A 24,401-nucleotide genomic window follows, 5' to 3' on the forward strand; every position below is an offset into this window, starting at 1 on the left:
CAATGTCTACTCTGTAAGTATCGAGACAATGTCTACTCGGTAAGTATCGAGACAATATCTACTCGGTAAGTATCGAGACAATATCTACTCGGTAAGTATCGAGACAATGTCTACTCGGTAAGTACCGAGACAATGTCTACTCGGTGGCTGAAAGGAGAAACAATATCTACTCGGTAAGTACCGAGACAATATCTACTCGGTAAGTATCGAGACAATGTCTACTCTGTAAGTATCGAGACAATGTCTACTCGGTGGCTGAAAGGAGAGACAATATCTACTCGGTAAGTACCGAGACAATATCTACTCGGTAAGTATCGAGACAATGTCTACTCTGTAAGTACCGAGACATTGTCTACTCGGTAAGTATCGAGACAATATCTACTCGGTAAGTATCGAGACAATGTCTACTCTGTAAGTATCGAGACAATATCTACTCGGTAAGTATCGAGACATTGTCTACTCGGTAAGTATCGAGACAATATCTACTCGGTAAGTATCGAGACAATGTCTACTCGGTAAGTATCGAGACAATATCTACTCGGTAAGTACCGAGACATTGTCTACTCGGTAAGTACCGAGACATTGTCTACTCGGTAAGTATCGAGACATTGTCTACTCGGTAAGTATCGAGACAATATCTACTCGGTAAGTATCGAGACAATGTCTACTCGGTAAGTATCGAGACAATATCTACTCGGTAAGTACCGAGACATTGTCTACTCGGTAAGTACCGAGACATTGTCTACTCGGTAAGTACCGAGGCAATATCTACTCGGTAAGTACCGAGACAATATCTACTCGGTAAGTACCGAGACATTGTCTACTCGGTAAGTAACGAGACAATATCTACTCGGTAAGTATCGAGACAATGTCTACTCGGTAAGTACAGAGACAATGTCTACTGGGTAAGTACCGAGACATTGTCTACTCGGTAAGTACCGAGACAATATCTACTCGGTAAGTACCGAGACAATATCTACTCGGTAAGTACCGAGACATTGTCTACTCTGTAAGTATCGAGACAATGTCTACTCGGTAAGTATTGAGACAATATCTACTCGGTAAGTATCGAGACAATATCTACTCGGTAAGTATCGAGACAATGTCTACTCGGTAAGTACCGAGACAATATCTACTCGGTAAGTATCGAGACAATATCTACTCTGTAAGTATCGAGACAATGTCTACTCGGTAAGTACCGAGACATTGTCTACTCGGTAAGTACCGAGACATTGTCTACTCGGTAAGTACCGAGACATTGTCTACTCGGTAAGTACCGAGACAATATCTACTCGGTAAGTACCGAGACAATGTCTACTCGGTAAGTACCGAGACATTGTCTACTCGGTAAGTAACGAGACAATATCTACTCGGTAAGTATCGAGACAATGTCTACTCGGTAAGTACAGAGACAATGTCTACTGGGTAAGTACCGAGACATTGTCTACTCGGTAAGTATCGAGACAATGTCTACTCGGTAAGTATTGAGACAATATCTACTCGGTAAGTATCGAGACAATATCTACTCGGTAAGTATCGAGACAATGTCTACTCGGTAAGTACCGAGACAATATCTACTCGGTAAGTATCGAGACAATATCTACTCTGTAAGTATCGAGACAATGTCTACTCGGTAAGTATCGAGACAATGTCTACTCGGTAAGTACCGAGACATTGTCTACTCGGTAAGTACCGAGACATTGTCTACTCGGTAAGTACCGAGACAATGTCTACTCGGTGGCTGAAAGGAGAGACAATATCTACTCGGTAAGTACCGAGACAATATCTACTCGGTAAGTACCGAGACAATATCTACTCGGTAAGTATCGAGACAATGTCTACTCGGTGGCTGAAAGGAGAGACAATATCTACTCGGTAAGTACCGAGACAATATCTACTCGGTAAGTATCGAGACAATGTCTACTCTGTAAGTATCGAGACAATGTCTACTCGGTGGCTGAAAGGAGAGACAATATCTACTCGGTAAGTACCGAGACAATATCTACTCGGTAAGTATCGAGACAATGTCTACTCTGTAAGTATCGAGACAATATCTACTCGGTAAGTATCGAGACAATATCTACTCGGTAAGTACCGAGACATTGTCTACTCGGTAAGTACCGAGACATTGTCTACTCGGTAAGTACCGAGACATTGTGTACTCGGTAAGTACCGAGACAATATCTACTCGGTAAGTACCGAGACATTGTCTACTCGGTAAGTAACGAGACAATATCTACTCGGTAAGTATCGAGACAATGTCTACTCGGTAAGTATCGAGACAATGTCTACTCAGTAAGTACCGAGACAATATCTACTCGGTAAGTATCGAGACAATGTCTACTCGGTAAGTATCAAGACAATGTCTACTCGGTGGCTGAAAGGAGAGACAATATCTACTCGGTAAGTATCGAGACAATATCTACTCGGTAAGTATCGAGACATTGTCTACTCGGTAAGTACAGAGACAATGTCTACTGGGCAAGTATCAAGACAATATCTACTCGGTAAGTATCGAGACAATATCTACTCGGTAAGTATCGAGACAATGTCTACTCGGTAAGTACTGACACTTCCACACCTCAATAATATGGATCAGTATGATGATGAGGTTGTTGCGACTGACAATTTTGTCTTTTTTGAACAATACATCTCTGAAAACAGTCTTAACCAGGTGGTATCTGCAGTCCATTACGTTCATATTGAATCTTCACTATTTGTCTGTTTCAGTGGAGTGAGTTGTTGGCACTGGCGGAACACGTCCAGGACTCTGACCTTGAGGAACGACTGCAGTTACAGGCCCCGAACAAGGCCTGCACACTTATTTACACAGTAGGTAAACTCTAGCTACAAACAAGGCCTGCACACTTATATATACAGTAGGTAAACTGTAGCTATCAACAAGGCCTGCACACTTATTTACACAGTAGGTAAACTCTAGCTACAAACAAGGCCTGCACACTTATATATACAGTAGGTAAACTATCTATCAACAAGGCCTGCACACTTATTTACACAGTAGGTAAACTCGAGCTACAAACAAGGCCTGCACACTTATATATACAGTAGGTAAACTCTAGTTACCAACAAGGCCTGTAAACTTATATACACTGTAGGTAAACTCTAGCTATCAACAAGGCCTGCACACTTATTTACACAGTTGGTAAACTCTAGCTACCAACAAGGCCTGTAAACTTATATATACAGTAGGTAAGCTCTAGTTACCAACAAGGCCTGTATACTTATATATACAGTAGGTAAGCTCTAGTTACCAACAAGGCCTGCACACTTATATATACAGTAGGTAAACTGTAGCTACCAACAAGGCCTGTACACTTATATACACAGTAGGTAAACTCTAGCTACAAACAAGGCCTGCACACTTATATATACAGTAGGTAAACTATCTATCAACAAGGCCTGCACACTTATTTACACAGTAGGTAAACTCGAGCTACAAACAAGGCCTGCACACTTATATATACAGTAGGTAAACTCTAGTTACCAACAAGGCCTGTAAACTTATATACACTGTAGGTAAACTCTAGCTATCAACAAGGCCTGCACACTTATTTACACAGTTGGTAAACTCTAGCTACCAACAAGGCCTGTAAACTTATATATACAGTAGGTAAGCTCTAGTTACCAACAAGGCCTGTATACTTATATATACAGTAGGTAAGCTCTAGTTACCAACAAGGCCTGTACACTTATATATACAGTAGGTAAACTGTAGCTACCAACAAGGCCTGTACACTTATATACACAGTAGGTAAACTCTAGCTACAAAAAAGGCCTGCACACTTATATATACAGTAGGTAAACTCTAGCTACAAAAAAGGCCTGCACACTTATATACACTGTAGGTAATTATATATAAACTCTAGCTACAAACAAGGCCTGCACACTTATATACACTGTAGGTAAACTGTAGCTACCAACAAGGCCTGTAAACTTATATACACAGTAGGTAAACTGTAGCTACCAACAAGGCCTGTACACTTATATATACAGTAGGTAAGCTCTAGTTACCAACAAGGCCTGTACACTTATATATACAGTAGGTAAACTCTAGCTACCAACAAGGCCTGTAAACTTATATATACAGTAGGTAAACTCTAGTTACCAACAAGGCCTGCACACTTATATACACAGTAGGTAAACTCTAGCTACCAACAAGGCCTGTAAACTTATATACACAGTAGGTAAACTGTAGCTACCAACAAGGCCTGTAAAGTTATATACACAGTAGGTAAACTCTAGCTATACAGTAGGTAAGCTCTAGCTACAAACAAGGCCTGCACACTTATATATACAGTAGGTAAACTCTAGCTACAAACAAGGCCTGTAAACTTATATATACAGTAGGTAAACTGTAGCTACCAACAAGGCCTGTAAAGTTATATACACAGTAGGTAAACTCTAGCTATACAGTAGGTAAGCTCTAGCTACAAACAAGGCCTGCACACTTATATATACAGTAGGTAAACTCTAGCTACCAACAAGGCCTGTACACTTATATACACAGTAGGTAAACTCTAGTTACCAACAAGGCCTGTAAACTTATATACACTGTAGGTAAACTCTAGCTTCAAACAAGACCTGGACATTTATATAGACAGTAGGTAAACTCTAGCTACCAATTGAATGCTGCAGAAGCTGTATAATTGCTGTTGTGGCTGTAGATATATTTATAAACTGCACGGCTGTGGCTGCAAACGTGACCAAGCCTTTACTTTCAAAGCACGCACATTGATATAGACTATTTGTTAGCTCACCTGGTCCGAAGGATTTGGCTATATTGATATAAACAACTTCTTCTCTGAAACCAAGCAATGGATATTGTTCATATTTGCCTGGTAGCATCAATATGGGGTGGGGGATTCAAAATTGTACAAATGATGGGGCTGACCTCCCAGGGGCCTGAGGGGCGGGGCCAAAAGGGGTCAATTTGGCTATATTGATATAAACGACTTCTTCTCTTAAACCGAGCAGTGGATATTGCACTTATTTGCCTGGTTGCATCACTATGGGGTGGGGATTCAAAATTGTACAAATGATGGGGCTGACTCCCCTGGGGGCGGGGTCAAAAGGGGTCAATTTGGCTGAATGATATAAACATCTTCTCCTCTGAAACTAAGCAATGGATATCACTCATATTTGACTGTGAGCATCCCTTTGGGGTAAATTGTACAAATGGTGGGGCTGACCCCCGGGGGTCTGAGAGGCGGGGTGAAAAGGAGTCAATTTGGCTAAATTGATAAAAACAACTTCTTCTCTGAAACAAAGCAATGGATATTGCTCATATTTGACTGGTAGCATCCCCTTGGGGTCGGGATTCAAAATTGTACAAATGGTTGGGCTGACCGCCTGGGGAGCTGAGGGGCTGGGCGAAACGGGGTCAATTTGGCTGAATTGATATAAACAACTTCTCCTCTGAAACTAAGCAATGGATATCGTTCATATTTGTTAACATCCTTTTTGGGTAGGGATTCAAAATTGTATAAAGGAAGAAGCTGACCCCCAGGGGCAGAGGGCAGGGTCAAAAGGGGTCCATTGGCTGAAACTAAGCAATGGATATCACTCACATTTGAGTGATAGCAATCCCTATGGGGTTGCGCTCAAAGTCACTTTCATTTCATGGATTAATTGTAATTTTTGACATAAAAACCACATTTGTATGGTAGCATGGTTATGGGGTGGGTGAGTGGGTAATAAAAATTGTACAAATGTTGGGGTTAACCCCCTGGGGGCTGAACGGTGGGGCCAAAATGGGTCAATTTGGCTAAATTGACATTTTTAGAATTACAATAAAACCAATGTACACGTACCCATATGAAATGTTTATGATATATTGACATAGCAATACCAGTGACAAATATACGTAACCATTATTCTTGTTTCATATCTCATGAAACCAGGTGAGTGATACAGGCCCTCTGGGCCTCTTGTCTTGTGATTGTCTCCCTTGGAGGATAAATTGTTTATAATGTTTTCATTTGTGTTGCAGTCAGGAACTACAGGGAACCCCAAGGGAGTGATGTTAAGTCATGATAACGTAAGTCGATTTCTAAAGTGGTCATATCCTGGTTCTAAAATAGTTTCCAATTTTAAGCATCAATGCTTTGTTTTAATTAAGGATTTTACTCGTTAGGAAATCTAGTTTTCTTGTCTTGAAAATTTCTTTCTAAATGTCTTTAGTGTCTCAGTGACCGAATGTTATTGAAACTGGAGCATGTTAATCAAGCATGCCTTGCCTATGGAAGTCCTGAATTATGTAAATATATGAAACATTTATATAATTGTAACGAATTATTGTCATGTATTTATGTAACTAACACAATGTACTCCTCCTGTTAAATATCACAAACTAACACGTCCTATAGCTGACATGGACCGCTAAATACTTTGGACGACACCAGGGAGCCGTGTTTCAAAATGAAGTGTTTGTAAGTTATCTGCCCCTAAGTCACGTAGCGGCCCAGATGATTGACCTACATATCCCGATGGCGTACGCTGTGGCCGTGTACTTCGCTGACCGTGACGCACTCAAGGTTTGTGGTGTTAAGATTTGTGGCTTGACTGCTTTCCTCATTGTACCATCAAACACACAGTAGTTAATGTTGACAGTGTGTATCTAAGGGTATCGTTTATGATTTATACCTGAATTACCCTTCTCAATTGAAGTTTTGAATTTCTGAATGGTTTGAAATTTTATTTAAGATAAAAGGTTCTTAACTCTGAATGGGCTCACTTTGGAGACAAATTTTGTGTGAATGAAAATCTTAACTCTGAATGGCCCCATTTTTGGAGACAAATTTTGTGTGAATGAAAATCTTAACTCTGAATGGGCTCACTTTGGAGACAAATTTTGTGTGAATGGAAATCTTAACTCTGAATAGCCCCATTTTCAGAGACAAATTTTGTGTGAATAAAAAAAAATTGTTAACATTTGAGACTTACCTGTCGAAACCCAACTTTGATAAATGGAAATTTCACACTAATTAATGTATTACATAGTGTGCTGTAAGATGGTACATTGAAGACATCAGTGGAAGCCTTACCTGTTTTAGATTCATGTCTATCATAATAGTGTTATATCCCTCGACAGTTGATCTGGACAACACAAAGGGTTGGCGAAATTCATAAGTTGGCTTTCAATGTGGAAGATATTGGTGTGAGTTATCTGCCCCTGAGTCACATAGCAGCACAGATAAACGATGTATACCTTCCTCTTGTACACGCAATGACTGTGTACTTCGCTCAGCCAGATGCCCTCAAGGTTTGACATTCATGCATTTGTTGTTTCCACTTGGTGCAAATTATGGCCGTCGTTTTAAAATTGCATGAGTTCTTGTTGGCTGTTTAGAATTAGCATGAGGCATAAGTTTGTTGTTGGTTATTCACAATAGCATGAGGATTAACAATTGTAATTGGAATTCTTTGTTGCTTGGAATGTGCACGGGTTGTGTTTTTTGTTTGCATTTGTTGCCATTAGTGTTTGAATTATTGACCTATCACAGGAGAAGTTGCTGGTAATAACATATGGCATGGACAGAATGGGTTTCACTTTCAAATGGTGTTGGAAAAGGATCCTGTTGATTGTCTAGCATTAAGAATAACCCTATAAATGAGCTAAACATTTTTATTGTACCAACTTAAGTTAAACAAAAGTTAACTTTGCTGAATACATTAACTAAACATTAATGATGTGTATGACGTTGTATGACTTGTCCGTCACAGTTGGACTATATTAACGCTCACATTACAATCCATCTCAAACCTTTCTGTCAATATGAATGTTGATATTTACAGTAATATTTACAGGATTTCAATGGCAATTTCGCTGAAAAAAATCTTAATTTTCCAGTTTCATTTGACGTGTTTTGACAATCCACAACTTTGGTATAAGTATGAATAACCATAGCTTTCACAAGGTAGAAAGCTATTGTTTATATTGGTTTTTTTTTTTAAAAGGATGTGACATGATTCAAATTGATCAGAAGATTACTGTATTATGCCACGTCATGTCTGAAATTCATTTTTCACATTATAAATCAGTTCATGATTGAGAAAATGTCTCAATGTTGATTTTCCATCAAATTGATATCCTTCAAACATTAGGAGAAAATCACCAATGTATCTTGCAATATTCAAGTGGAGTCCAAAACCAGGGTCTGTGGTTTTAACGAGCTACTGACTTTAGATGACTATCTGATTACAAAACTTTCTCTACAATGATTTAACTATTACAGGGGTCCCTGAAGAACACATTGAAGGAAGTTCGTCCCACCGCTTTCCTGGGAGTACCGAGAGTGTGGGAAAAGTTTGCAGAGAAGTTGCAGGAGAAGAGTCGAGAGGCTAAGGGAATGAAAAAGAAGCTTGGAGCATGGGCAAAAGGAAAAGGCAAAGAGGGTGTGATGGCCAAAATGGAGAAGTGAGATTCTGTCTTGGCTTGAAGCATTTTATACCTACATTATACTGTTAATTTGTGACAGAAATTGGCATAGCTAAAAAGTCCCAATATATCTAAACTCACATGTAAAAAAAATTTTGGGATCGACTTGATTTAAAATGTCCTAAACAGGTATTGAGAAATTGAAACAAAAGTTTTTGCTTTTTCCAACTTGCAAACCATGTTCTCCCCTCTCTATCTCCCCCCCCCCCCCCCCCCCCCCAAAAAAAAACAAAACAAAACAAAAAAAAAACACACAAAAACTAGATTTTTGATGAACTCTTTCAGTCGGTCGCTTCCATGGTTTTGGGGTATAGCAAACTCGTTGTTGTTCCGTCCAGTGAAGAAGGAGATGGGACTAGATCGCTGTCGGATCTGCGTGTCTGGAGCAGCTCCCATTATGAGAGACACCCTTGAGTGTTTTTTCAGCTTCGACATCACAGTACTGGAGGTTTACGGCATGAGTGAGAGTACTGGTGAGTATAAATCCACTTAGATATACATGCTTTTACAATTGGGGGAATCTGCATCTGTGATATGTTAGCCTGCTATGTGTTGAGGTATCCAGGTTACATAGAGGTATGAAATGTCCTACCCAGGTATTACATTTGAAATAAGATCCCTTACGTCTGAATAATGTCCCTATATATCTACGTTTTATCCTGTTATATTTGAGATATACCCCTTGACATCCTATATTTCATCCCCATCTCCTTACCTCTAGATTTTATCCCTTTTAATTTTTCCACATCTAGGATATTAATATTTCTTCAAACATTTGAATTTTCCCCTTACCTCTGAGTTATGTCCCCTTCTGAGTTGTGTCCCCAGTTGGTTATGCCCCTTACATCAGTTATTTCCCTTTATATCTGAGTTATTTCCCCTTATATCTGAGTTATTTCCCCTTATATTTGAGTTATTTCCCCTTACTGCGCTGTAGGTAGGGCGTAAGAATTGTACCTGCTGCCCCCATTGCATGATCGTAAGAGGCGACTGAATTTGGGATCTTATCTTTTCTCTTCTTTCTGAACAACTTTCTTCTTCCTAATGTCTCCCTTGACAATGCCTCACTTTTGGTCTTCAGTTGAGCGTTCGCCCCTGTGAGGAAAGCTTTGGGTTCTGTCCCCTGGCTGAGACATACCAGAGTCTTTAAAAATGGTAGTTGCTACTCCTGCTTAGCGCTCAGCATTTTGGGAGTGGGACGACTGGTTGGCCCGTTGTCAGTATAATGTGACGGGGTGGAGTGTCCTGCTTGGTGTCTTCGGCAGTATGCTTCAGTGAGGTAGCACTATAAATCGGGAAAAATTCCGGCCTATCACAAGGAGACTTAACACGTACATACCGCAGCCTTCCAAAACACACATACGCACTCACCACATGCATGCATATCGCAAACACAGGAGGCCGTCCTTAAATGACCTTAGCTGTTAATAGGACGTTAAACAAATGAAACCAAATCAAATATTTCCCCTTATATCTGAGTTATTTTCCTTTATGTTCCAATTGTTTAGTCTGTTATCTAAGTTATGTTGCCTAAGATCTGAGTTATTTCCCCTTGCTTCAGATAGGAAGCAGTTTTTCAGTTAATTTTTTCCTTCTTTTTCCGATAGGTCCTCACACCGTAGGCACCAATGACTGCTTTAGACTGAGCAGTGTTGGTAAAGAAATCCCAGGAGTTCACACCAAACTTGCTGACAAAGATGATGAAGGAAATGGAGAGGTAAGATAGAGTCATCAACAGAGTTAGTGGGGTGTACTGGAATGAGGGTATCCCTAGTGGGGTTAACTGGAATGAGGGTATCCCTAGTGGGGTTTACAGGAATGAGGGTATCCCTAGTGGGGTTTACAGGAATGGGGGTATCCCTAGTGGGGTTAACTGGAATGAGGGTATCCCTAGTGGGGTTTACTGGAATGAGGGTATCCCTAGTGGGATTTACTGGAATGGGGGTATCCCTTGTGGGGTTTACAGGAATGAGGGTATCCCTGGTGGGGTTTACTGGAATGAGGGTATCCCTAGTGGGATTTACTGGAATGAGGGTATCCCTAGTGGGGGTTACTGGAATGAGGGTATCCCTAGTGGGGGTTACTGGAATGAGGGTATCCCTAGTGGGTTTACTGGAATTTGGGTATCCCTAGTCGGGTTTACGGAAATAAGGGCCGATGTGTCCCTCTATTGATATTGGGATCTTACTTCTAGTGTGTGCTGGTGATCTGAACCTGTTAAATTGAGCACTTACAACTTGTTATGACTTTAGTATTAATGTTAAGCTGAGACTCGGACAAATGATAGTTTTCATTGTCAAAGTATCTCAAGTATGTAACAATATGTAGAATAAGGGAAGTTCCAATACCATTTGTTTGTACTTGATGTGTCCAATGTAGAAGAGTAATTTCTAATTTTTGTTTTAAAATTACATCATGGTAATCATTATCTATCAGGTGTGTATGCAGGGCCGTCATGTTTTCATGGGCTACTTAAACAATGCTGAAAAGAATGCTGAGGCTTTTGACTCAGATGGCTGGCTGCGAACTGGTGACATTGGCAAAAAAGACAAGGACAATTTCCTTTATATCACAGGACGTAAGAAAGGTATGCCACTTATTTATCAGTGTGAAGGTATGCCACTTATTTATCAGTGTGAAGGTATACCACTTATTTATCAGTAGGAAGGTATGCCACTTATTTATCAGTACGAGGTATACCACTTATTTATCAGTAGGAAGGTATGCCACTTATTTATCAGTGTGAAGGTATACCACTTATTTATCAGTACGAGGTATACCACTTATTTATCAGTACGAGGTATACCACTTATTTATCAGTACGAGGTATGCCACTTATTTATCAGTACGAGGTATACCACTTATTTATCAGTACGAGGTATGCCACTTATTTATCAGTACGAGGTATACCACTTATTTATCAGTAGGAAGGTATGCCACTTATTTATCAGTACGAGGTATGCCACTTATTAATCAGTAGGAAGGTATGCCACTTATTTATCAGTAGGAAGGTATGCCACTTATTTATCAGTAGGAAGGTATGCCACTTATTAATCAGTAGGAAGGTATGCCACTTATTTATCAGTACGAGGTATACCACTTATTTATCAGTACGAGGTATGCCACTTATTTATCAGTAGGAAGGTATGCCACTTATTTATCAGTAGGAAGGTATGCCACTTATTTATCAGTACGAGGTATGCCACTTATTTATCAGTAGGAAGGTATGCCACTTATTTATCAGTACGAGGTATGCCACTTATTTTTCAGTAGGAAGGTATGCCACTTATTTATCAGTGTGAAGGTATGCCACTTATTTATCAGTAGGAAGGTATGCCACTTATTTATCAGTAGGAAGGTATGCCACTTATTTATCAGTATGAGGTATGCCACTTATTTATCAGTAGGAAGGTATGCCACTTATTAATCAGTAGGAAGGTATGCCACTTATTTATCAGTACGAGGTATGCCACTTATTTATCAGTACGAGGTATGCCACTTATTTATCAGTACGAGGTATGCCACTTATTTATCAGTGTGAAGGTATGCCACTTATTTATCAGTAGGAAGGTATGCCACTTATTTATCAGTACGAGGTATGCCACTTATTTATCAGTGTGAAGGTATGCCACTTATTTATCAGTAGGAAGGTATGCCACTTATTTATCAGTACGAGGTATGCCACTTATTTATCAGTACGAGGTATGCCACTTATTTATCAGTACGAGGTATGCCACTTATTTATCAGTACGAGGTATGCCACTTATTTATCAGTGTGAAGGTATACCACTTATTTATCAGTAGGAAGGTATGCCACTTATTTATCAGTAGGAAGGTATGCCACTTATTTATCAGTGTGAAGGTATGCCACTTATTTATCAGTAGGAAGGTAAGCCACTTATTTATCAATTTGAAGGTATGCCACTTATTAATCAGTAGGAAGGTATGCCACTTATTTATCAGTACGAGGTATGCCACTTATTTATCAGTAGGAAGGTATACCACTTATTTATCAGTAGAAAGGTAAGCCACTTATTTATCAATTTGAAGGTATGCCACTTATTTATCAGTACGAGGTATGCCACTTATTTATCAGTACGAGGTATGCCACTTATTTATCAGTACGAGGTATGCCACTTATTTATCAGTAGGAAGGTATACCACTTATTTATCAGTAGGAAGGAATGCCACTCATTTATCAGTACAAGTATACCACTTATTTATCAGTAGGAAGGTATGCCACTTATTTATCAGTAGGAAGGTATGCCACTTATTTATCAGTGTGAAGGTATGCCACTCATTTATCAGTGTGAAGGTATGCCACTCATTTATCAGTACGAGGTATGCCACTTATTTATCAGTATGAGGTATGCCACTTATTTATTAGTAGGAAGGTATGCCACTTATTTATCAGTACGAGGTATGCCACTTATTTATCAGTACGAGGTATGCCACTTATTTATCAGTACGAGGTATACCACTTATTTATCAGTAGGAAGGTATACCACTTATTTATCAGTGTGAAGGTATGCCACTCATTTATCAGTAGGAAGGTATGCCACTCATTTATCAGTACGAGGTATACCACTTATTTATCAGTAGGAAGGTATGCCACTTATTTATCAGTGTGAAGGTATGCCACTCATTTATCAGTGTGAAGGTATGCCACTCATTTATCAGTACGAGGTATACCACTTATTTATCAGTATGAGGTATGCCACTTATTTATTAGTAGGAAGGTATGCCACTTATTTATCAGTACGAGGTATGCCACTTATTTATCAGTATGAGGTATACCACTTATTTATCAGTACAAGGTATGCCACTTATTTATCAGTAGGAAGGTATGCCACTTATTTATCAGTATGAGGTATGCCACTTATTTATCAGTATGAGGTATGCCACTTATTTATCAGTACGAGGTATGCCACTTATTTATCAGTAGGAAGGTATACCACTTATTTATCAGTACGAGGTATGCCACTCATTTATCAGTACGAGGTATGCCACTTATTTATCAGTGTGAAGGTATACCACTTATTTATCAGTACGAGGTATACCACTTATTTATCAGTACGAGGTATGCCACTTATTTATCAGTAGGAAGGTATGCCACTTATTTATCAGTACGAGGTATGCCACTTATTTATCAGTACGAGGTATGCCACTTATTTATCAGTAGGAAGGTATGCCACTTATTTATCAGTACGAGGTATGCCACTTATTTATCAGTAGGAAGGTATACCACTTATTTATCAGTACGAGGTATGCCACTTATTTATCAGTGTGAAGGTATACCACTTATTTATCAGTGTGAAGGTATGCCACTTATTTATCAGTAGGAAGGTATGCCACTTATTTATCAGTACGAGGTATACCACTTATTTATCAGTACGAGGTATACCACTTATTTATCAGTATGAGGTATGCCACTTATTTATTAGTAGGAAGGTATGCCACTTATTTATCAGTACGAGGTATGCCACTTATTTATCAGTGTGAAGGTATACCACTTATTTATCAGTACGAGGTATACCACTTATTTATCAGTACGAGGTATACCACTTATTTATCAGTATGAGGTATGCCACTTATTTATTAGTAGGAAGGTATGCCACTTATTTATCAGTACGAGGTATGCCACTTATTTATCAGTGTGAAGGTATACCACTTATTTATCAGTACGAGGTATGCCACTTATTTATCAGTACGAGGTATGCCACTTATTTATCAGTGTGAAGGTATGCCACTTATTTATCAGTAGGAAGGTATACCACTTATTTATCAGTACGAGGTATGCCACTTATTTATCAGTATGAGGTATGCCACTTATTTATTAGTAGGAAGGTATGCCACTTATTTATCAGTACGAGGTATGCCACTTATTTATCAGTACGAGGTATACCACTTATTTATCAGTACGAGGTATGCCACTTATTTATCAGTGTGAAGGTATGCCACTCATTTATCAGTACGAGGTATACCACTTATTTATCAGTACGAGGTATGCCACTTATTTATCAGTACGAGGTATGCCACTTAATTATCAGTATGAGGTATGCCACTTATTTATCAGTACGAGGTATGCCACTTATTTATCAGTACGAGGTATGCCACTTATTTATTAGTAGGAAGGTATGCCACTTATTTATCAGTACGAGGTATGCCACTTATTTATCAGTACGAGGTATACCACTTATTTATCAGTACGAGGTATGCCACTTATTTATCAGTACGAGGTATGCCACTTATTTATCAGTACGAGGTATACCACTTATTTATCAGTATGAGGTATGCCACTTATTTATCAGTAGGAAGGTATGACACTTATTATCCCCTCGTGATGAAAGTCGGGGAGGGGATATAGCGTTCCTTTCGTACATATGTACGTACGTATGTTCACTTTTTGTCAGCGCTCTTGCGACTTCATTTTTGAATGGATTCTGACCAAACTTCATATATGGGTCCAGCATGGGAATACCTCAAACGAGTTTGTGTTTCAGGATGCCAAGGTCAAGGTCACAGACAGCGTTACTATTTATAGAAAATCTTTGTCAGCGCCTGACCAAACTTCATATATGGGTCCAGCATGGGAATACCTCGAACGAGTTTGTGTTTCAGGGTGCCAAGGTCAAGGTCAAGGTCACTGTTACTATTTATAGAAAATCTTTGTCAGCACTCTTGCGACTTCATTTCTGAACGGATCCAGACCAAACTTCATATATGGGTCCAGCATGGGAATACCTCAAATGAGTTCGTGTTTCAGGGCGCTAAGGTCAAGGCCAATGTCACCGTTACTATTTATAGAAAATCTTTGTCAGCGCTGTAATGCGACTTCATTTTTGAACGGATCCTGACCAAACTTCATATATGGGTCAAGCATGGCAATACCTCAAACAAGTTCGTGTTTCAGGGCGCCAAGGTTAAGGTCAAGGTCACTGTTACTATTTATAGAAAATCTTTGTCAGCGTTGTTGCGACTTCATTTTTGAATGGATCCTGACCAAACTTCATATATTGGTCCAGCATGGCAATACCTCGATAGCCCATGCCTGATAATAAGCCCATCCATATCTATTGCAGTTCAGTGCAAATGACAACTGATGTTATTTCAATGTCCTGCAATAACCCCACCCCCCATTTTGCATCAGAGTTCATGTGTTAGCACGCGAGGGGATTTGTATCGTTTGCGATGCCTTGTTTATCTGTAGGAAGACAAAAGGATTAGCACAAGTGTATTACAGGATTAGCACAAGTGTATTACAGGATTAGCACAAGTGTATTACAGGATTAGCACAAGTGTATTACAGGATTAGCACAAGTCAATTACAGGATTAGCACAAGTCAATTACAGGATTAGCACAAGCCTATTACAGGATTAGCACAAGTGTATTACAGGATTAGCACAAGCCTATTACAGGATTAGCACAAGCCTATTACAGGATTAGCACAAGCCTATTACAGGATTAGCACAAGTCTATTACAGGATTAGCACAAGTCTATTACAGGATTAGCACAAGTCTATTACAGGATTAGCACAAGTCTATGATAACCAATCTTGTTCTGCCTCCACAGAGCTGATCATCACCGCTGGCGGGGAGAATGTGGCGCCGGTACCGGTAGAGGACAACGTGAAGGAGGAATTACCTGTTATTTCGAACTGTATGCTCATCGGGGACAAACGCAAGTTTCTGTCCATGTTGATCACACTGAAGGTAGGTTTTAACTTCAGGGAAGATCGTTCAGTTCTCTGGTGCCAGTGTATTAGAAATCAATGGAGTCAGATAGCAGAACATGGATTTGTTCTCTCCGAGAGCTTTCCCACGGAATAAGTCATTGTTGTTTGGAAAGTATCATTATACCCCCGCAACGAAGTTAGGGGGGGTATACTGGAATCAGGTCGTCCGTCCGTCTGTCTGTAGACACATATTGTCCGGACCAATCCTCCTAAACCGATGGGCCGATTCCAATGAAACTTCACACAAATATAGAGGACCATGTGTAGATATGCATCTCACTTTCTTTTTCTCAAAATTATGGTTGCTATGGCAACTGGTCACTATAAACAGGTTTTCTGATAAGAACCATAACTTTAAGTTTGTCCGGACAACTCCTAAACCGAAGGGCCGATTTCAATGAAACTTCACACAAATATAGAGGACCATGTGTAGATGTGCATCTCACTTTCTTTTTCTCAAAATTATGGTTGCTATGGCAACTGGTCACTATATTTAGCTCACCTGGTCCGAAGGACCAAGGTGAGCTTATGCCATACCGTTGCGTCCGTTGTCCGTCGCCGTCCGTCCGTCGTTCGTCGTCCGTCCTCCGTCAACAATTGACTTCTTCTTCATAACCACACGTCAGAATTCGACCAAATTTGGTCAGAAGCATCCCTATGGGGTGGGGACTCAAAATTGTACAAATGATGGGGCTGACCACCCAAGGGGTCTGAGGGGCGGCGCTAAAAGGGGTCAATTTGGCAATATTGATATAAGCAACTTCTTCTCTAAAACCAAACAATGGATAATTCTCATATTTTTCTGGTAGCATCACTATTAGGTGGGGATTCAAAATTGTACAAATGATAGGGCTGACCCCCAAGGGGTCTGAGAAGCGGGGCCAAAAGGGGTCAATATAGCTATATTGATATAAACGACTTCTCTGAAACCAAGCAATGGATATCGCTCATATTTGCCTGGTAGCATCACTATGGGAGGGGATTAAAAATTGTACAAATGATGGAGCTGACCCCCCAGGGGCCTGAGGGGCGGGGCCAAATGTGGTCAATTTGGCTATATTGATATAAACGACTTCTCTGAAAACGAGCAATGGATATTGCTCCATATTTGCCTGGTAGCATCACTATTGGGTGGGGATTCAAAATTGTACAAATGATAGGGCTGACCCCCTGGGGACTGAGGGGCGGGGCCAAGAGGGGTCAATTTGGCTAAATTGATATGAACAACTTCTTCCGTTGATACCAAACAATAAATATTACTCATATTTGACTGTGAGCATCCCTTTGGGGTTGGGATTCAAAATTGTACAAATGGTGGGGCCGACCTCCCTGGGGGCTGAGTGGCGGGGCCAAAAGGGGTCAATTTGGCTGAATTGATATAAACAACTTCTTCTCTGAAACTAAGCAAGGGATATTGCTCATATTTGCCTGGTAGCATCCTTTTGGGTAGGGTTTCAAAATTTTATTAAGGAAGGAACTGACAACCCCTCCGGGGCCGAAATGGGTCATTTGGTTTAAACAACTTCTTTTCTGAAACTAAGCAATGGATATCACTCACATTTGTGTGGTAGCATCCCTATGGGGTTGCGCCAAAAGTCAATTTCATTTTTTTGGCATAAAAACCTCACGTACCCATATAAAATGCCTATGATATATTGACATAGCAATACCAGTGACAAATATACTTAATCATCATTCTTGTTTCATATCTCATTAAATCCAGGTGAGCGATACAGGCCCTCTGGGCCTCTTGTACTGGGTTATCTTAGTTAGCCTCTAATTAACAGTTCCAATTCACCATTGACTCGTGCAGATTGCAGGGGTATTAGTCAGCCATCCTGGTGGCAGTTCTAATTTTGAAAGGAATTGTTGAAAGTTAAGCTTTGTAGCTTTGTGTGTTTTTCTTGTAGACAAGCTTTTGCTGTAAGTGACTTTCATGGAAAAAGTATTTGTGATAAAACTTGAAATGCATTACCATATAATCACTGAAATATTCAGGTGAGTGATGCAGGCCTCATGAGCCTCTTGTTGTGAATTTAAGGTGACAGTCGACCCGGACACCGGTGAACCAACAGACAACCTCACAAGGGAAGCTAAAGCATGGTGCCAATCTGTAGGCAGTGAATCGACAAAGTTGACAGACATTGTCAACGATAAGGATACTGTTGTACTGAACGCCATCCAGGCTGGAATTGATCGTGCCAATAAAAAAGCTGTTTCCCGTGCTGCAAGGATTGCGAAATGGTCTGTCCTGCCCCAGGATTTTTCTATTCCTGGAGGTGAACTTGGTAGGTTGACGATCCATGACAAAATTTGTCAAGAGTGTGTTTTTATTGTCCAAGTTTGGAATTATATGTTTGGTAAAAATGTTTGAAAATTATAAATAACCGTTTGATTCCTTTGTCACAGCAACTGGCATCATCGTATTGTTTTGTGAAAACAATGCCATGGCATCATCGTATTGTTTTGTGAAAACAATGCCATGGCATCATCATATTGTTTTGTGAAAACAATGCCATGGCATCATCGTATTGTTTTGTGAAAACAATGCCAACTCCCCAGTTGTAGACATCATCTGATCATGTACATCATCATAAAAAGATGAATTTGATCTGTGATATCACAACAATAAGTACATCAATATATTAAGCAGCTTAACTTCAAAGTAAAGTGGAGTAACAATGTTTCTGTCCATTTTATATGATTGGGGCTAGACTAGGTTCTGATTTGGGCTAGCCTAGGTTCTGATGGTGGCTAGGCTGGGTTCTGATTTGGGCTAGCCTAGGTTCTGATGGGGGCTAGACCAGGTTCTGATGGGGGCAAGCCTAGGCTCTGATGGGGGCTAGACCAGGTTCTGATTGGGGCTAGCAAAGGTTCTGATGAGGGCTAGCCTAAGTTCTGATGGCGGCTAGCCTAGGTTCTGATGGGGGCTAGACCAGGTTCTGATGGGGGCAAGCCTAGGCTCTGATGGGGGCTAGACCAGGTTCTGATTGGGGCTAGCCTAGGTTCTGATGGGGGCTAGACCAGGTTCTGATGGGGGCAAGCCTAGGCTCTGATGGGGGCTAGACCAGGTTCTGATTGGGGCTAGCAAAGGTTCTGATGAGGGCTAGCCTAAGTTCTGATGGCGGTTAGCCTAGGTTCTGATGGGGGCTAGACTAGGTTCTGATGGGGTCTAGACTAGGTTCTGATGGGGCTAAGCTATGTTCTGCGGGGGGCTAGCCTATGTTCTGATGGGGGCTAGGCTATGTTCTGATGGGGCTAGGCTATGTTCTGAGGGGGGCTAGACTAGGTTCTGATGGGGGTTAGGCTAGGTTCTGATGGGGCTAGGTTCTGATTGAGGCTAGACTAGGTTCTGATGGGGGCTAGCTTAGGTTCTGATGGGGGCTAGGCTGGGTTCTGATGGGGACTAGGCTAGGTTCTGATGGGGGCTAGGTTCTGATGACGGCTAGCCTAGTTTCTGATAAGGGCTAGCCTAGGTTCTGATGGGGGCTAGGCTAGGTTCTGATGGGGCTAGGTTCTGATGACGGCTAGCCTAGTTTCTGATTAGGGCTAGCCTAGGTTCTGATGGGGGCTAGGCTGGGTTCTGATAGGGGCTAGGCTAGGTTCTGATGGGGCTAGCCTATGTTCGTATCGGGGCTAGGCTGGGTTCTGATAGGGGCTAGGCTAGGTTCTGATGGGGGCTAGGCTAGGTTCTGATGGGGGCTAGGCTAGGTTCTGATGGGGGCTATGTTCTGATGTTGGCTAGACTAGGTTCTGATGGGAGCTAGCCTAGGTTCTGATGGGGGCTAGGCTAGGTTCTGATGGAGGCTAGACTAGGTTCTGATGGGGGCTAGCCTAGGTTCTGATGGGGGCAAGCCTAGGCTCTGATGGGGGCTAGACCAGGTTCTGATGGGGGCTATGTTCTGATGTGGGCTAGACTAGGTTCTGATGGGAGCTAGCCTAGGTTCTGATGGGGGCTAGGCTAGGTTCTGATGGGGGTTAGGTTCTGATGGAGGCTAGACTAGGTTCTGATGGGGGCTAGCCTAGGTTCTGATGGGGGCTAGGCTGGGTTCTGATGGGGGTCTAGCTTAAGTTCTGATGGGGGCTAGACTAGGTTCTGATGGGGGCTAGGCTAGGTTCTGATGGGGGCTAGGCTAGGTTCTTATGGGGCTAGACTAGGTTCTGATGGGGCTAGCCTAGGTTCTGATAGGGGCTAGGCTAGGTTCTGATGGGGGCAAGGTTTTGATTGGGGCTAGACTAGGATCTGATGGGGGCTAGGCTAGGTTCTGATGGGGGCTAGGCTGGGTTCTGATGGGGGCTAGGCTAGGTTCTGATGGGGGCAAGGTTTTGATTGGGGCTAGACTAGGATCTGATGGGGGCTAGACTAGGATCTGATGGGGGCTAGGCTGGGTTCTGATGGGGGCTAGCCTAGGTTCTGATAGGGGCTAGGCTAGGTTCTGATGGGGGCAAGGTTTTGATTGGGGCTAGACTAGGATCTGATGGGGGCTAGCCTAGGCTGATGGGGGCTAGGCTGGGTTCTGATGGGGGTCTAGCTTATGTTCTGATGGGGGCTAGACTAGGTTCTGATGGGGGCTAGCCTAGGCTCTGATGGGGGCTAGGCTGGGTTCTGATGGGGGCTAACTTAAGTTCTGATGCCTAGGTTCTGATGAGGGCTAGCCTAGATTCTGATGGGGGCTAGGCTAGGTTCTGATGGGGGCTTCCCTGAAGATGTAAATCTGATTTAACTATGGAATCCATACGTTCGTTATCCATCCTTTACACTGACGGTAGCTCAGATATTGATATGTTAGTGTTGAGAGTTTTCGTCCTTTATGTCGATTATAGATCAGATATTGATATGTTAGTGTTGAGAGTTTTCGTCCTTTATATCGATTATAGATCAGATATTGTTATGTTAGTGTTGAGAGTTTTCGTCCTTTATGTCGATTATAGATCAGATATTGTTATGGTAGTGTTGAGAGTTGATCTTTATGACTGATGTCATTTTATTTAAAAATTGATTTCAGGGCCAACATTGAAACTACGAAGACCAATTGTGAACAAAATCTACCATAAAACCATTGAATCATTTTATGCTGAAACATGATTCCTCAAAAGACAACATTCCAGATCGGACATCAAACAAGGACTAACATTCCTAGTGGAAAAACAGACAAAGTAACAGTAGATGCATTCTTGGCTGTGAAAAATATAACATAACATTCCTGGTTGTGAAAAAGAAATGACAAAAATTCCTGAATATGAATTATAAACGACAAACATTCCTGATTGTGAATTATAACCTACAAACATTCCTGATTGTGAATTATAACCTACAAATATTCCTGATTATGAATTATAACCTACAAACATTCCTGATTGTGAATTATAACCGACAAACATTCCTGATTGTGAATTATAACCTACAAACATTCCTGATTGTGAATTATAACCTACAAACATCCCTGATTATGAATTATAACCTACAAACATTCCTGATTGTGAATTATAAACCTACAAACATTCCTGATTGTGAATTATAACCGACAAACATTCCTGATTGTGAATTATAACCTACAAACATTCCTGATTGTGAATTATAACCTACAAACATTCCTGATTATGAATTACAAACGACAAACATCCCTGATTATGAATTATAACCTACAAACATTCCTGATTGTGAATTATAACCTACAAACATTCCTGATTATGAATTACGAACGACAAACATCCCTGATTGTGAATTATAACCTACAAACATTCCTGATTATGAATTATAAACAACAAACATTCCTGATTATGAATTAAAAGCAACAAATTGTGTTATCCACAAAGAACATTCCTGATGGTGAATTTTTACCTATAAATGACAAACATTCTTGATTGTGAAATAGAAACAACAGGCGTTCCTGATTGTGAAATAGAAGTACAATTATTGATATACTGTCAACATTGAGTTATTGTTTAGAAGTTGTTTTTTTCTTTTATATCAATTGATTATTTCTGTCAGGGTGTGTGAAGTTAAAATGGCGTCTAAACACACTGAATATAAAATTAATGATAACATTATCTGAGATATTATATCTGATGTACTGGATCTGATTATTCCTAGTATCTTCTTGATTAGACACGTTGATATACCTTTCATATCGGAATATTATTACATGTTCCAGATAGTATTTTCATTTAATTTACTCTCTTCAATAACTTTTACTTTGTTACAGTGTCATTGCAAACTATTTCACATAGCACAGTTCTAGTTAAAAAAAGATAATTTTTCAAAATTTCAATAATTCTTTTCTGTGGAAACTCTTAAACACTCATAAACTCATGAAAATGCTAATTCTCAAGAAAAAATGAGGGGAGATAACTCGCATTTACATGACAAAAAGAAAATCCACAAAAATGTGTTGTTTCCAGCATATATTTTTTGTCGTAATTCTGTCATTGCAGAAATAGTTTTATGATTTCCTTCATGACATTTTTTTTGTTTGTTCAAATTTCTTTATTTTGGTGAAATAAAAATGCCACCCAAAAATGAATTCTTACTTGTAGGTAAAGTTTCTCAACCTAAAAAGGACTCTTCCTGTAACCACTTAATATGTAGAGAGAATTGTGGCATTTTTTCATCCTTATTGGAAATAATCACCTTTTTGAAAAATTGAATATTTTTTCGAAAAAAGTATAGATTTTTTGCATCATAGCAATTGGTGGCACGATGATCACTCAGGTCAATTTTTATGACAAAAAATTATTTATTATTTACTGATCATTTCGTACCCTCCTAAGTTTGAGTAGCTGGTATTTGTACAGTACGTTGTAATTTACATATAATGTTTTCTTCAAGTGCTGCCATTACATGGTAAGTATAAGCATGTTCATGAATGTTGTCATGTAGATTTGTTAAGAGTTATTCCCCTTTGCATGTGCTATTAAATCGATGAATGGACAGATTTTTTCTTCAGTGTATACTGAATTGTACATATTTTTGCAACTGAATCAAATTTTGTGCTATATAATCACCCATATTTAAAAATTCATCTTTTCCTTAACTTTCTCTCAATTTTCTTTTGAATTTGTATTTTACAATTTGTATAGTTGAAGGAATCTCATTATAGTCCTATATCAGCAAATGGTTTCTTTAAATATTTACATATTATTTGCTAAGTAATCAGCAGGGTAAGTCCATCAGTCATCAACTGTGACTTAAAATAGTCATTGATGTTGAAAAATACTGGTCATGAGAATTAATGGGCTATCAGATAGAGGGACTCACCATTGTGGGAAGGGAGATTGTGCATCGATCTCCCCATAGGGAACAAAGGGTTGGGGGCCAGATAGGAAAAATAAATAATAAATAGTAAACTTTTTTTCCTGTTATACTGGCAGTTGTCAGGGTTAGACTTGCCCGACATCTCTACTAAAACCTTGTTCATGTGAAAAAATGATTTCAATTTGTGTATAGACAAACCATGACTAGGATCATAACAAGGTAATAGTGCAATCTACACCTTATATAATTATAATCATGTATACAGTTGCTGGATATGAAGAGACAAAAACACTTAAGCTATCAGGATTGACTTCACAATCATAGCAAAAAAAAAAAAAAAAAAAAAAAGGAAATCATGCATTTTATATATTCAGATCTGTAAACTCATGTGTTAAAGAACAATATACAATATAAATGTATATAGTAATGAACAAATGATTATTATGTATTAGAAGTTGATCTATTTTGTTGATAGATTTTATTTCATACAAATAAACTTACAATGATATATTACATTTGTTGTTTCTTGAAATCTCTTAATTAAGAAAGTATATATTAATCATATCCCAGATTTTTAGCCCACCATCATCAGATGGTGGGCTATTCAAATCGCCCTGCGTCCGTGGTCCGTCGTCCGTCCGTCCGTCCGTCCGTCCCTCCGTCCGTCCGTCCGTCCCTCCGTCCGTAAACAATTCTTGTTATCGCTATTTCTCAGAAAGTGCTGAAGGGATCTTTCTCAAATTTCATATATATGTTCCCCTTGGTTCCTAGTTATGCATATTGCATTTTGAGACCGATCGGAAAACAACATGGCCGATAGGCAGCCATCTTGGATTTTGACAAGTGAAGTTTGTTATCGCTATTTCTCAGAAAGCACCAAAGGGATCTTTCTCAAATTTCACATGTATGTTCCTCTTGGTGCCTAGTTATGCATATTGCATTTTGAGACCA

At 40.0% G+C, this 24,401-nt stretch overlaps 1 protein-coding gene across 3 annotated transcripts in view; it reads left to right on the forward strand.

The window, feature by feature from the left end:
• The window catches only part of LOC117334638 (long-chain-fatty-acid--CoA ligase ACSBG2-like), a 42,240-nt gene extending 18,442 nt beyond the window's left edge, over positions 1 to 23,798 (forward strand). For 2 of the 3 annotated variants that reach the window (XM_033894363.1, XM_033894362.1), the window contains exons 8-17: positions 2,731 to 2,832; positions 6,011 to 6,058; positions 7,112 to 7,282; positions 8,256 to 8,437; positions 8,744 to 8,931; positions 10,066 to 10,175; positions 10,895 to 11,045; positions 16,033 to 16,172; positions 18,237 to 18,483; positions 21,202 to 23,798. In XM_033894363.1, coding sequence (XP_033750254.1) covers positions 2,731 to 2,832; positions 6,011 to 6,058; positions 7,112 to 7,282; positions 8,256 to 8,437; positions 8,744 to 8,931; positions 10,066 to 10,175; positions 10,895 to 11,045; positions 16,033 to 16,172; positions 18,237 to 18,483; positions 21,202 to 21,281 — 1,419 coding nt within the window. In that variant the 3' untranslated portion in view covers positions 21,282 to 23,798. Of the gene's footprint in view, positions 1 to 2,730; positions 2,833 to 6,010; positions 6,059 to 6,386; positions 6,555 to 7,111; positions 7,283 to 8,255; positions 8,438 to 8,743; positions 8,932 to 10,065; positions 10,176 to 10,894; positions 11,046 to 16,032; positions 16,173 to 18,236; positions 18,484 to 21,201 lie in introns of all 3 variants that reach the window. The other variant, XM_033894364.1, reaches the window with a different exon arrangement.
• Positions 23,799 to 24,401: the final 603 nt, after the last annotated feature.

The sequence above is a fragment of the Pecten maximus genome, chromosome 9 (genome assembly GCF_902652985.1).
Source record: "Pecten maximus chromosome 9, xPecMax1.1, whole genome shotgun sequence".
NCBI classification, from domain to species: domain Eukaryota; kingdom Metazoa; phylum Mollusca; class Bivalvia; order Pectinida; family Pectinidae; genus Pecten; species Pecten maximus.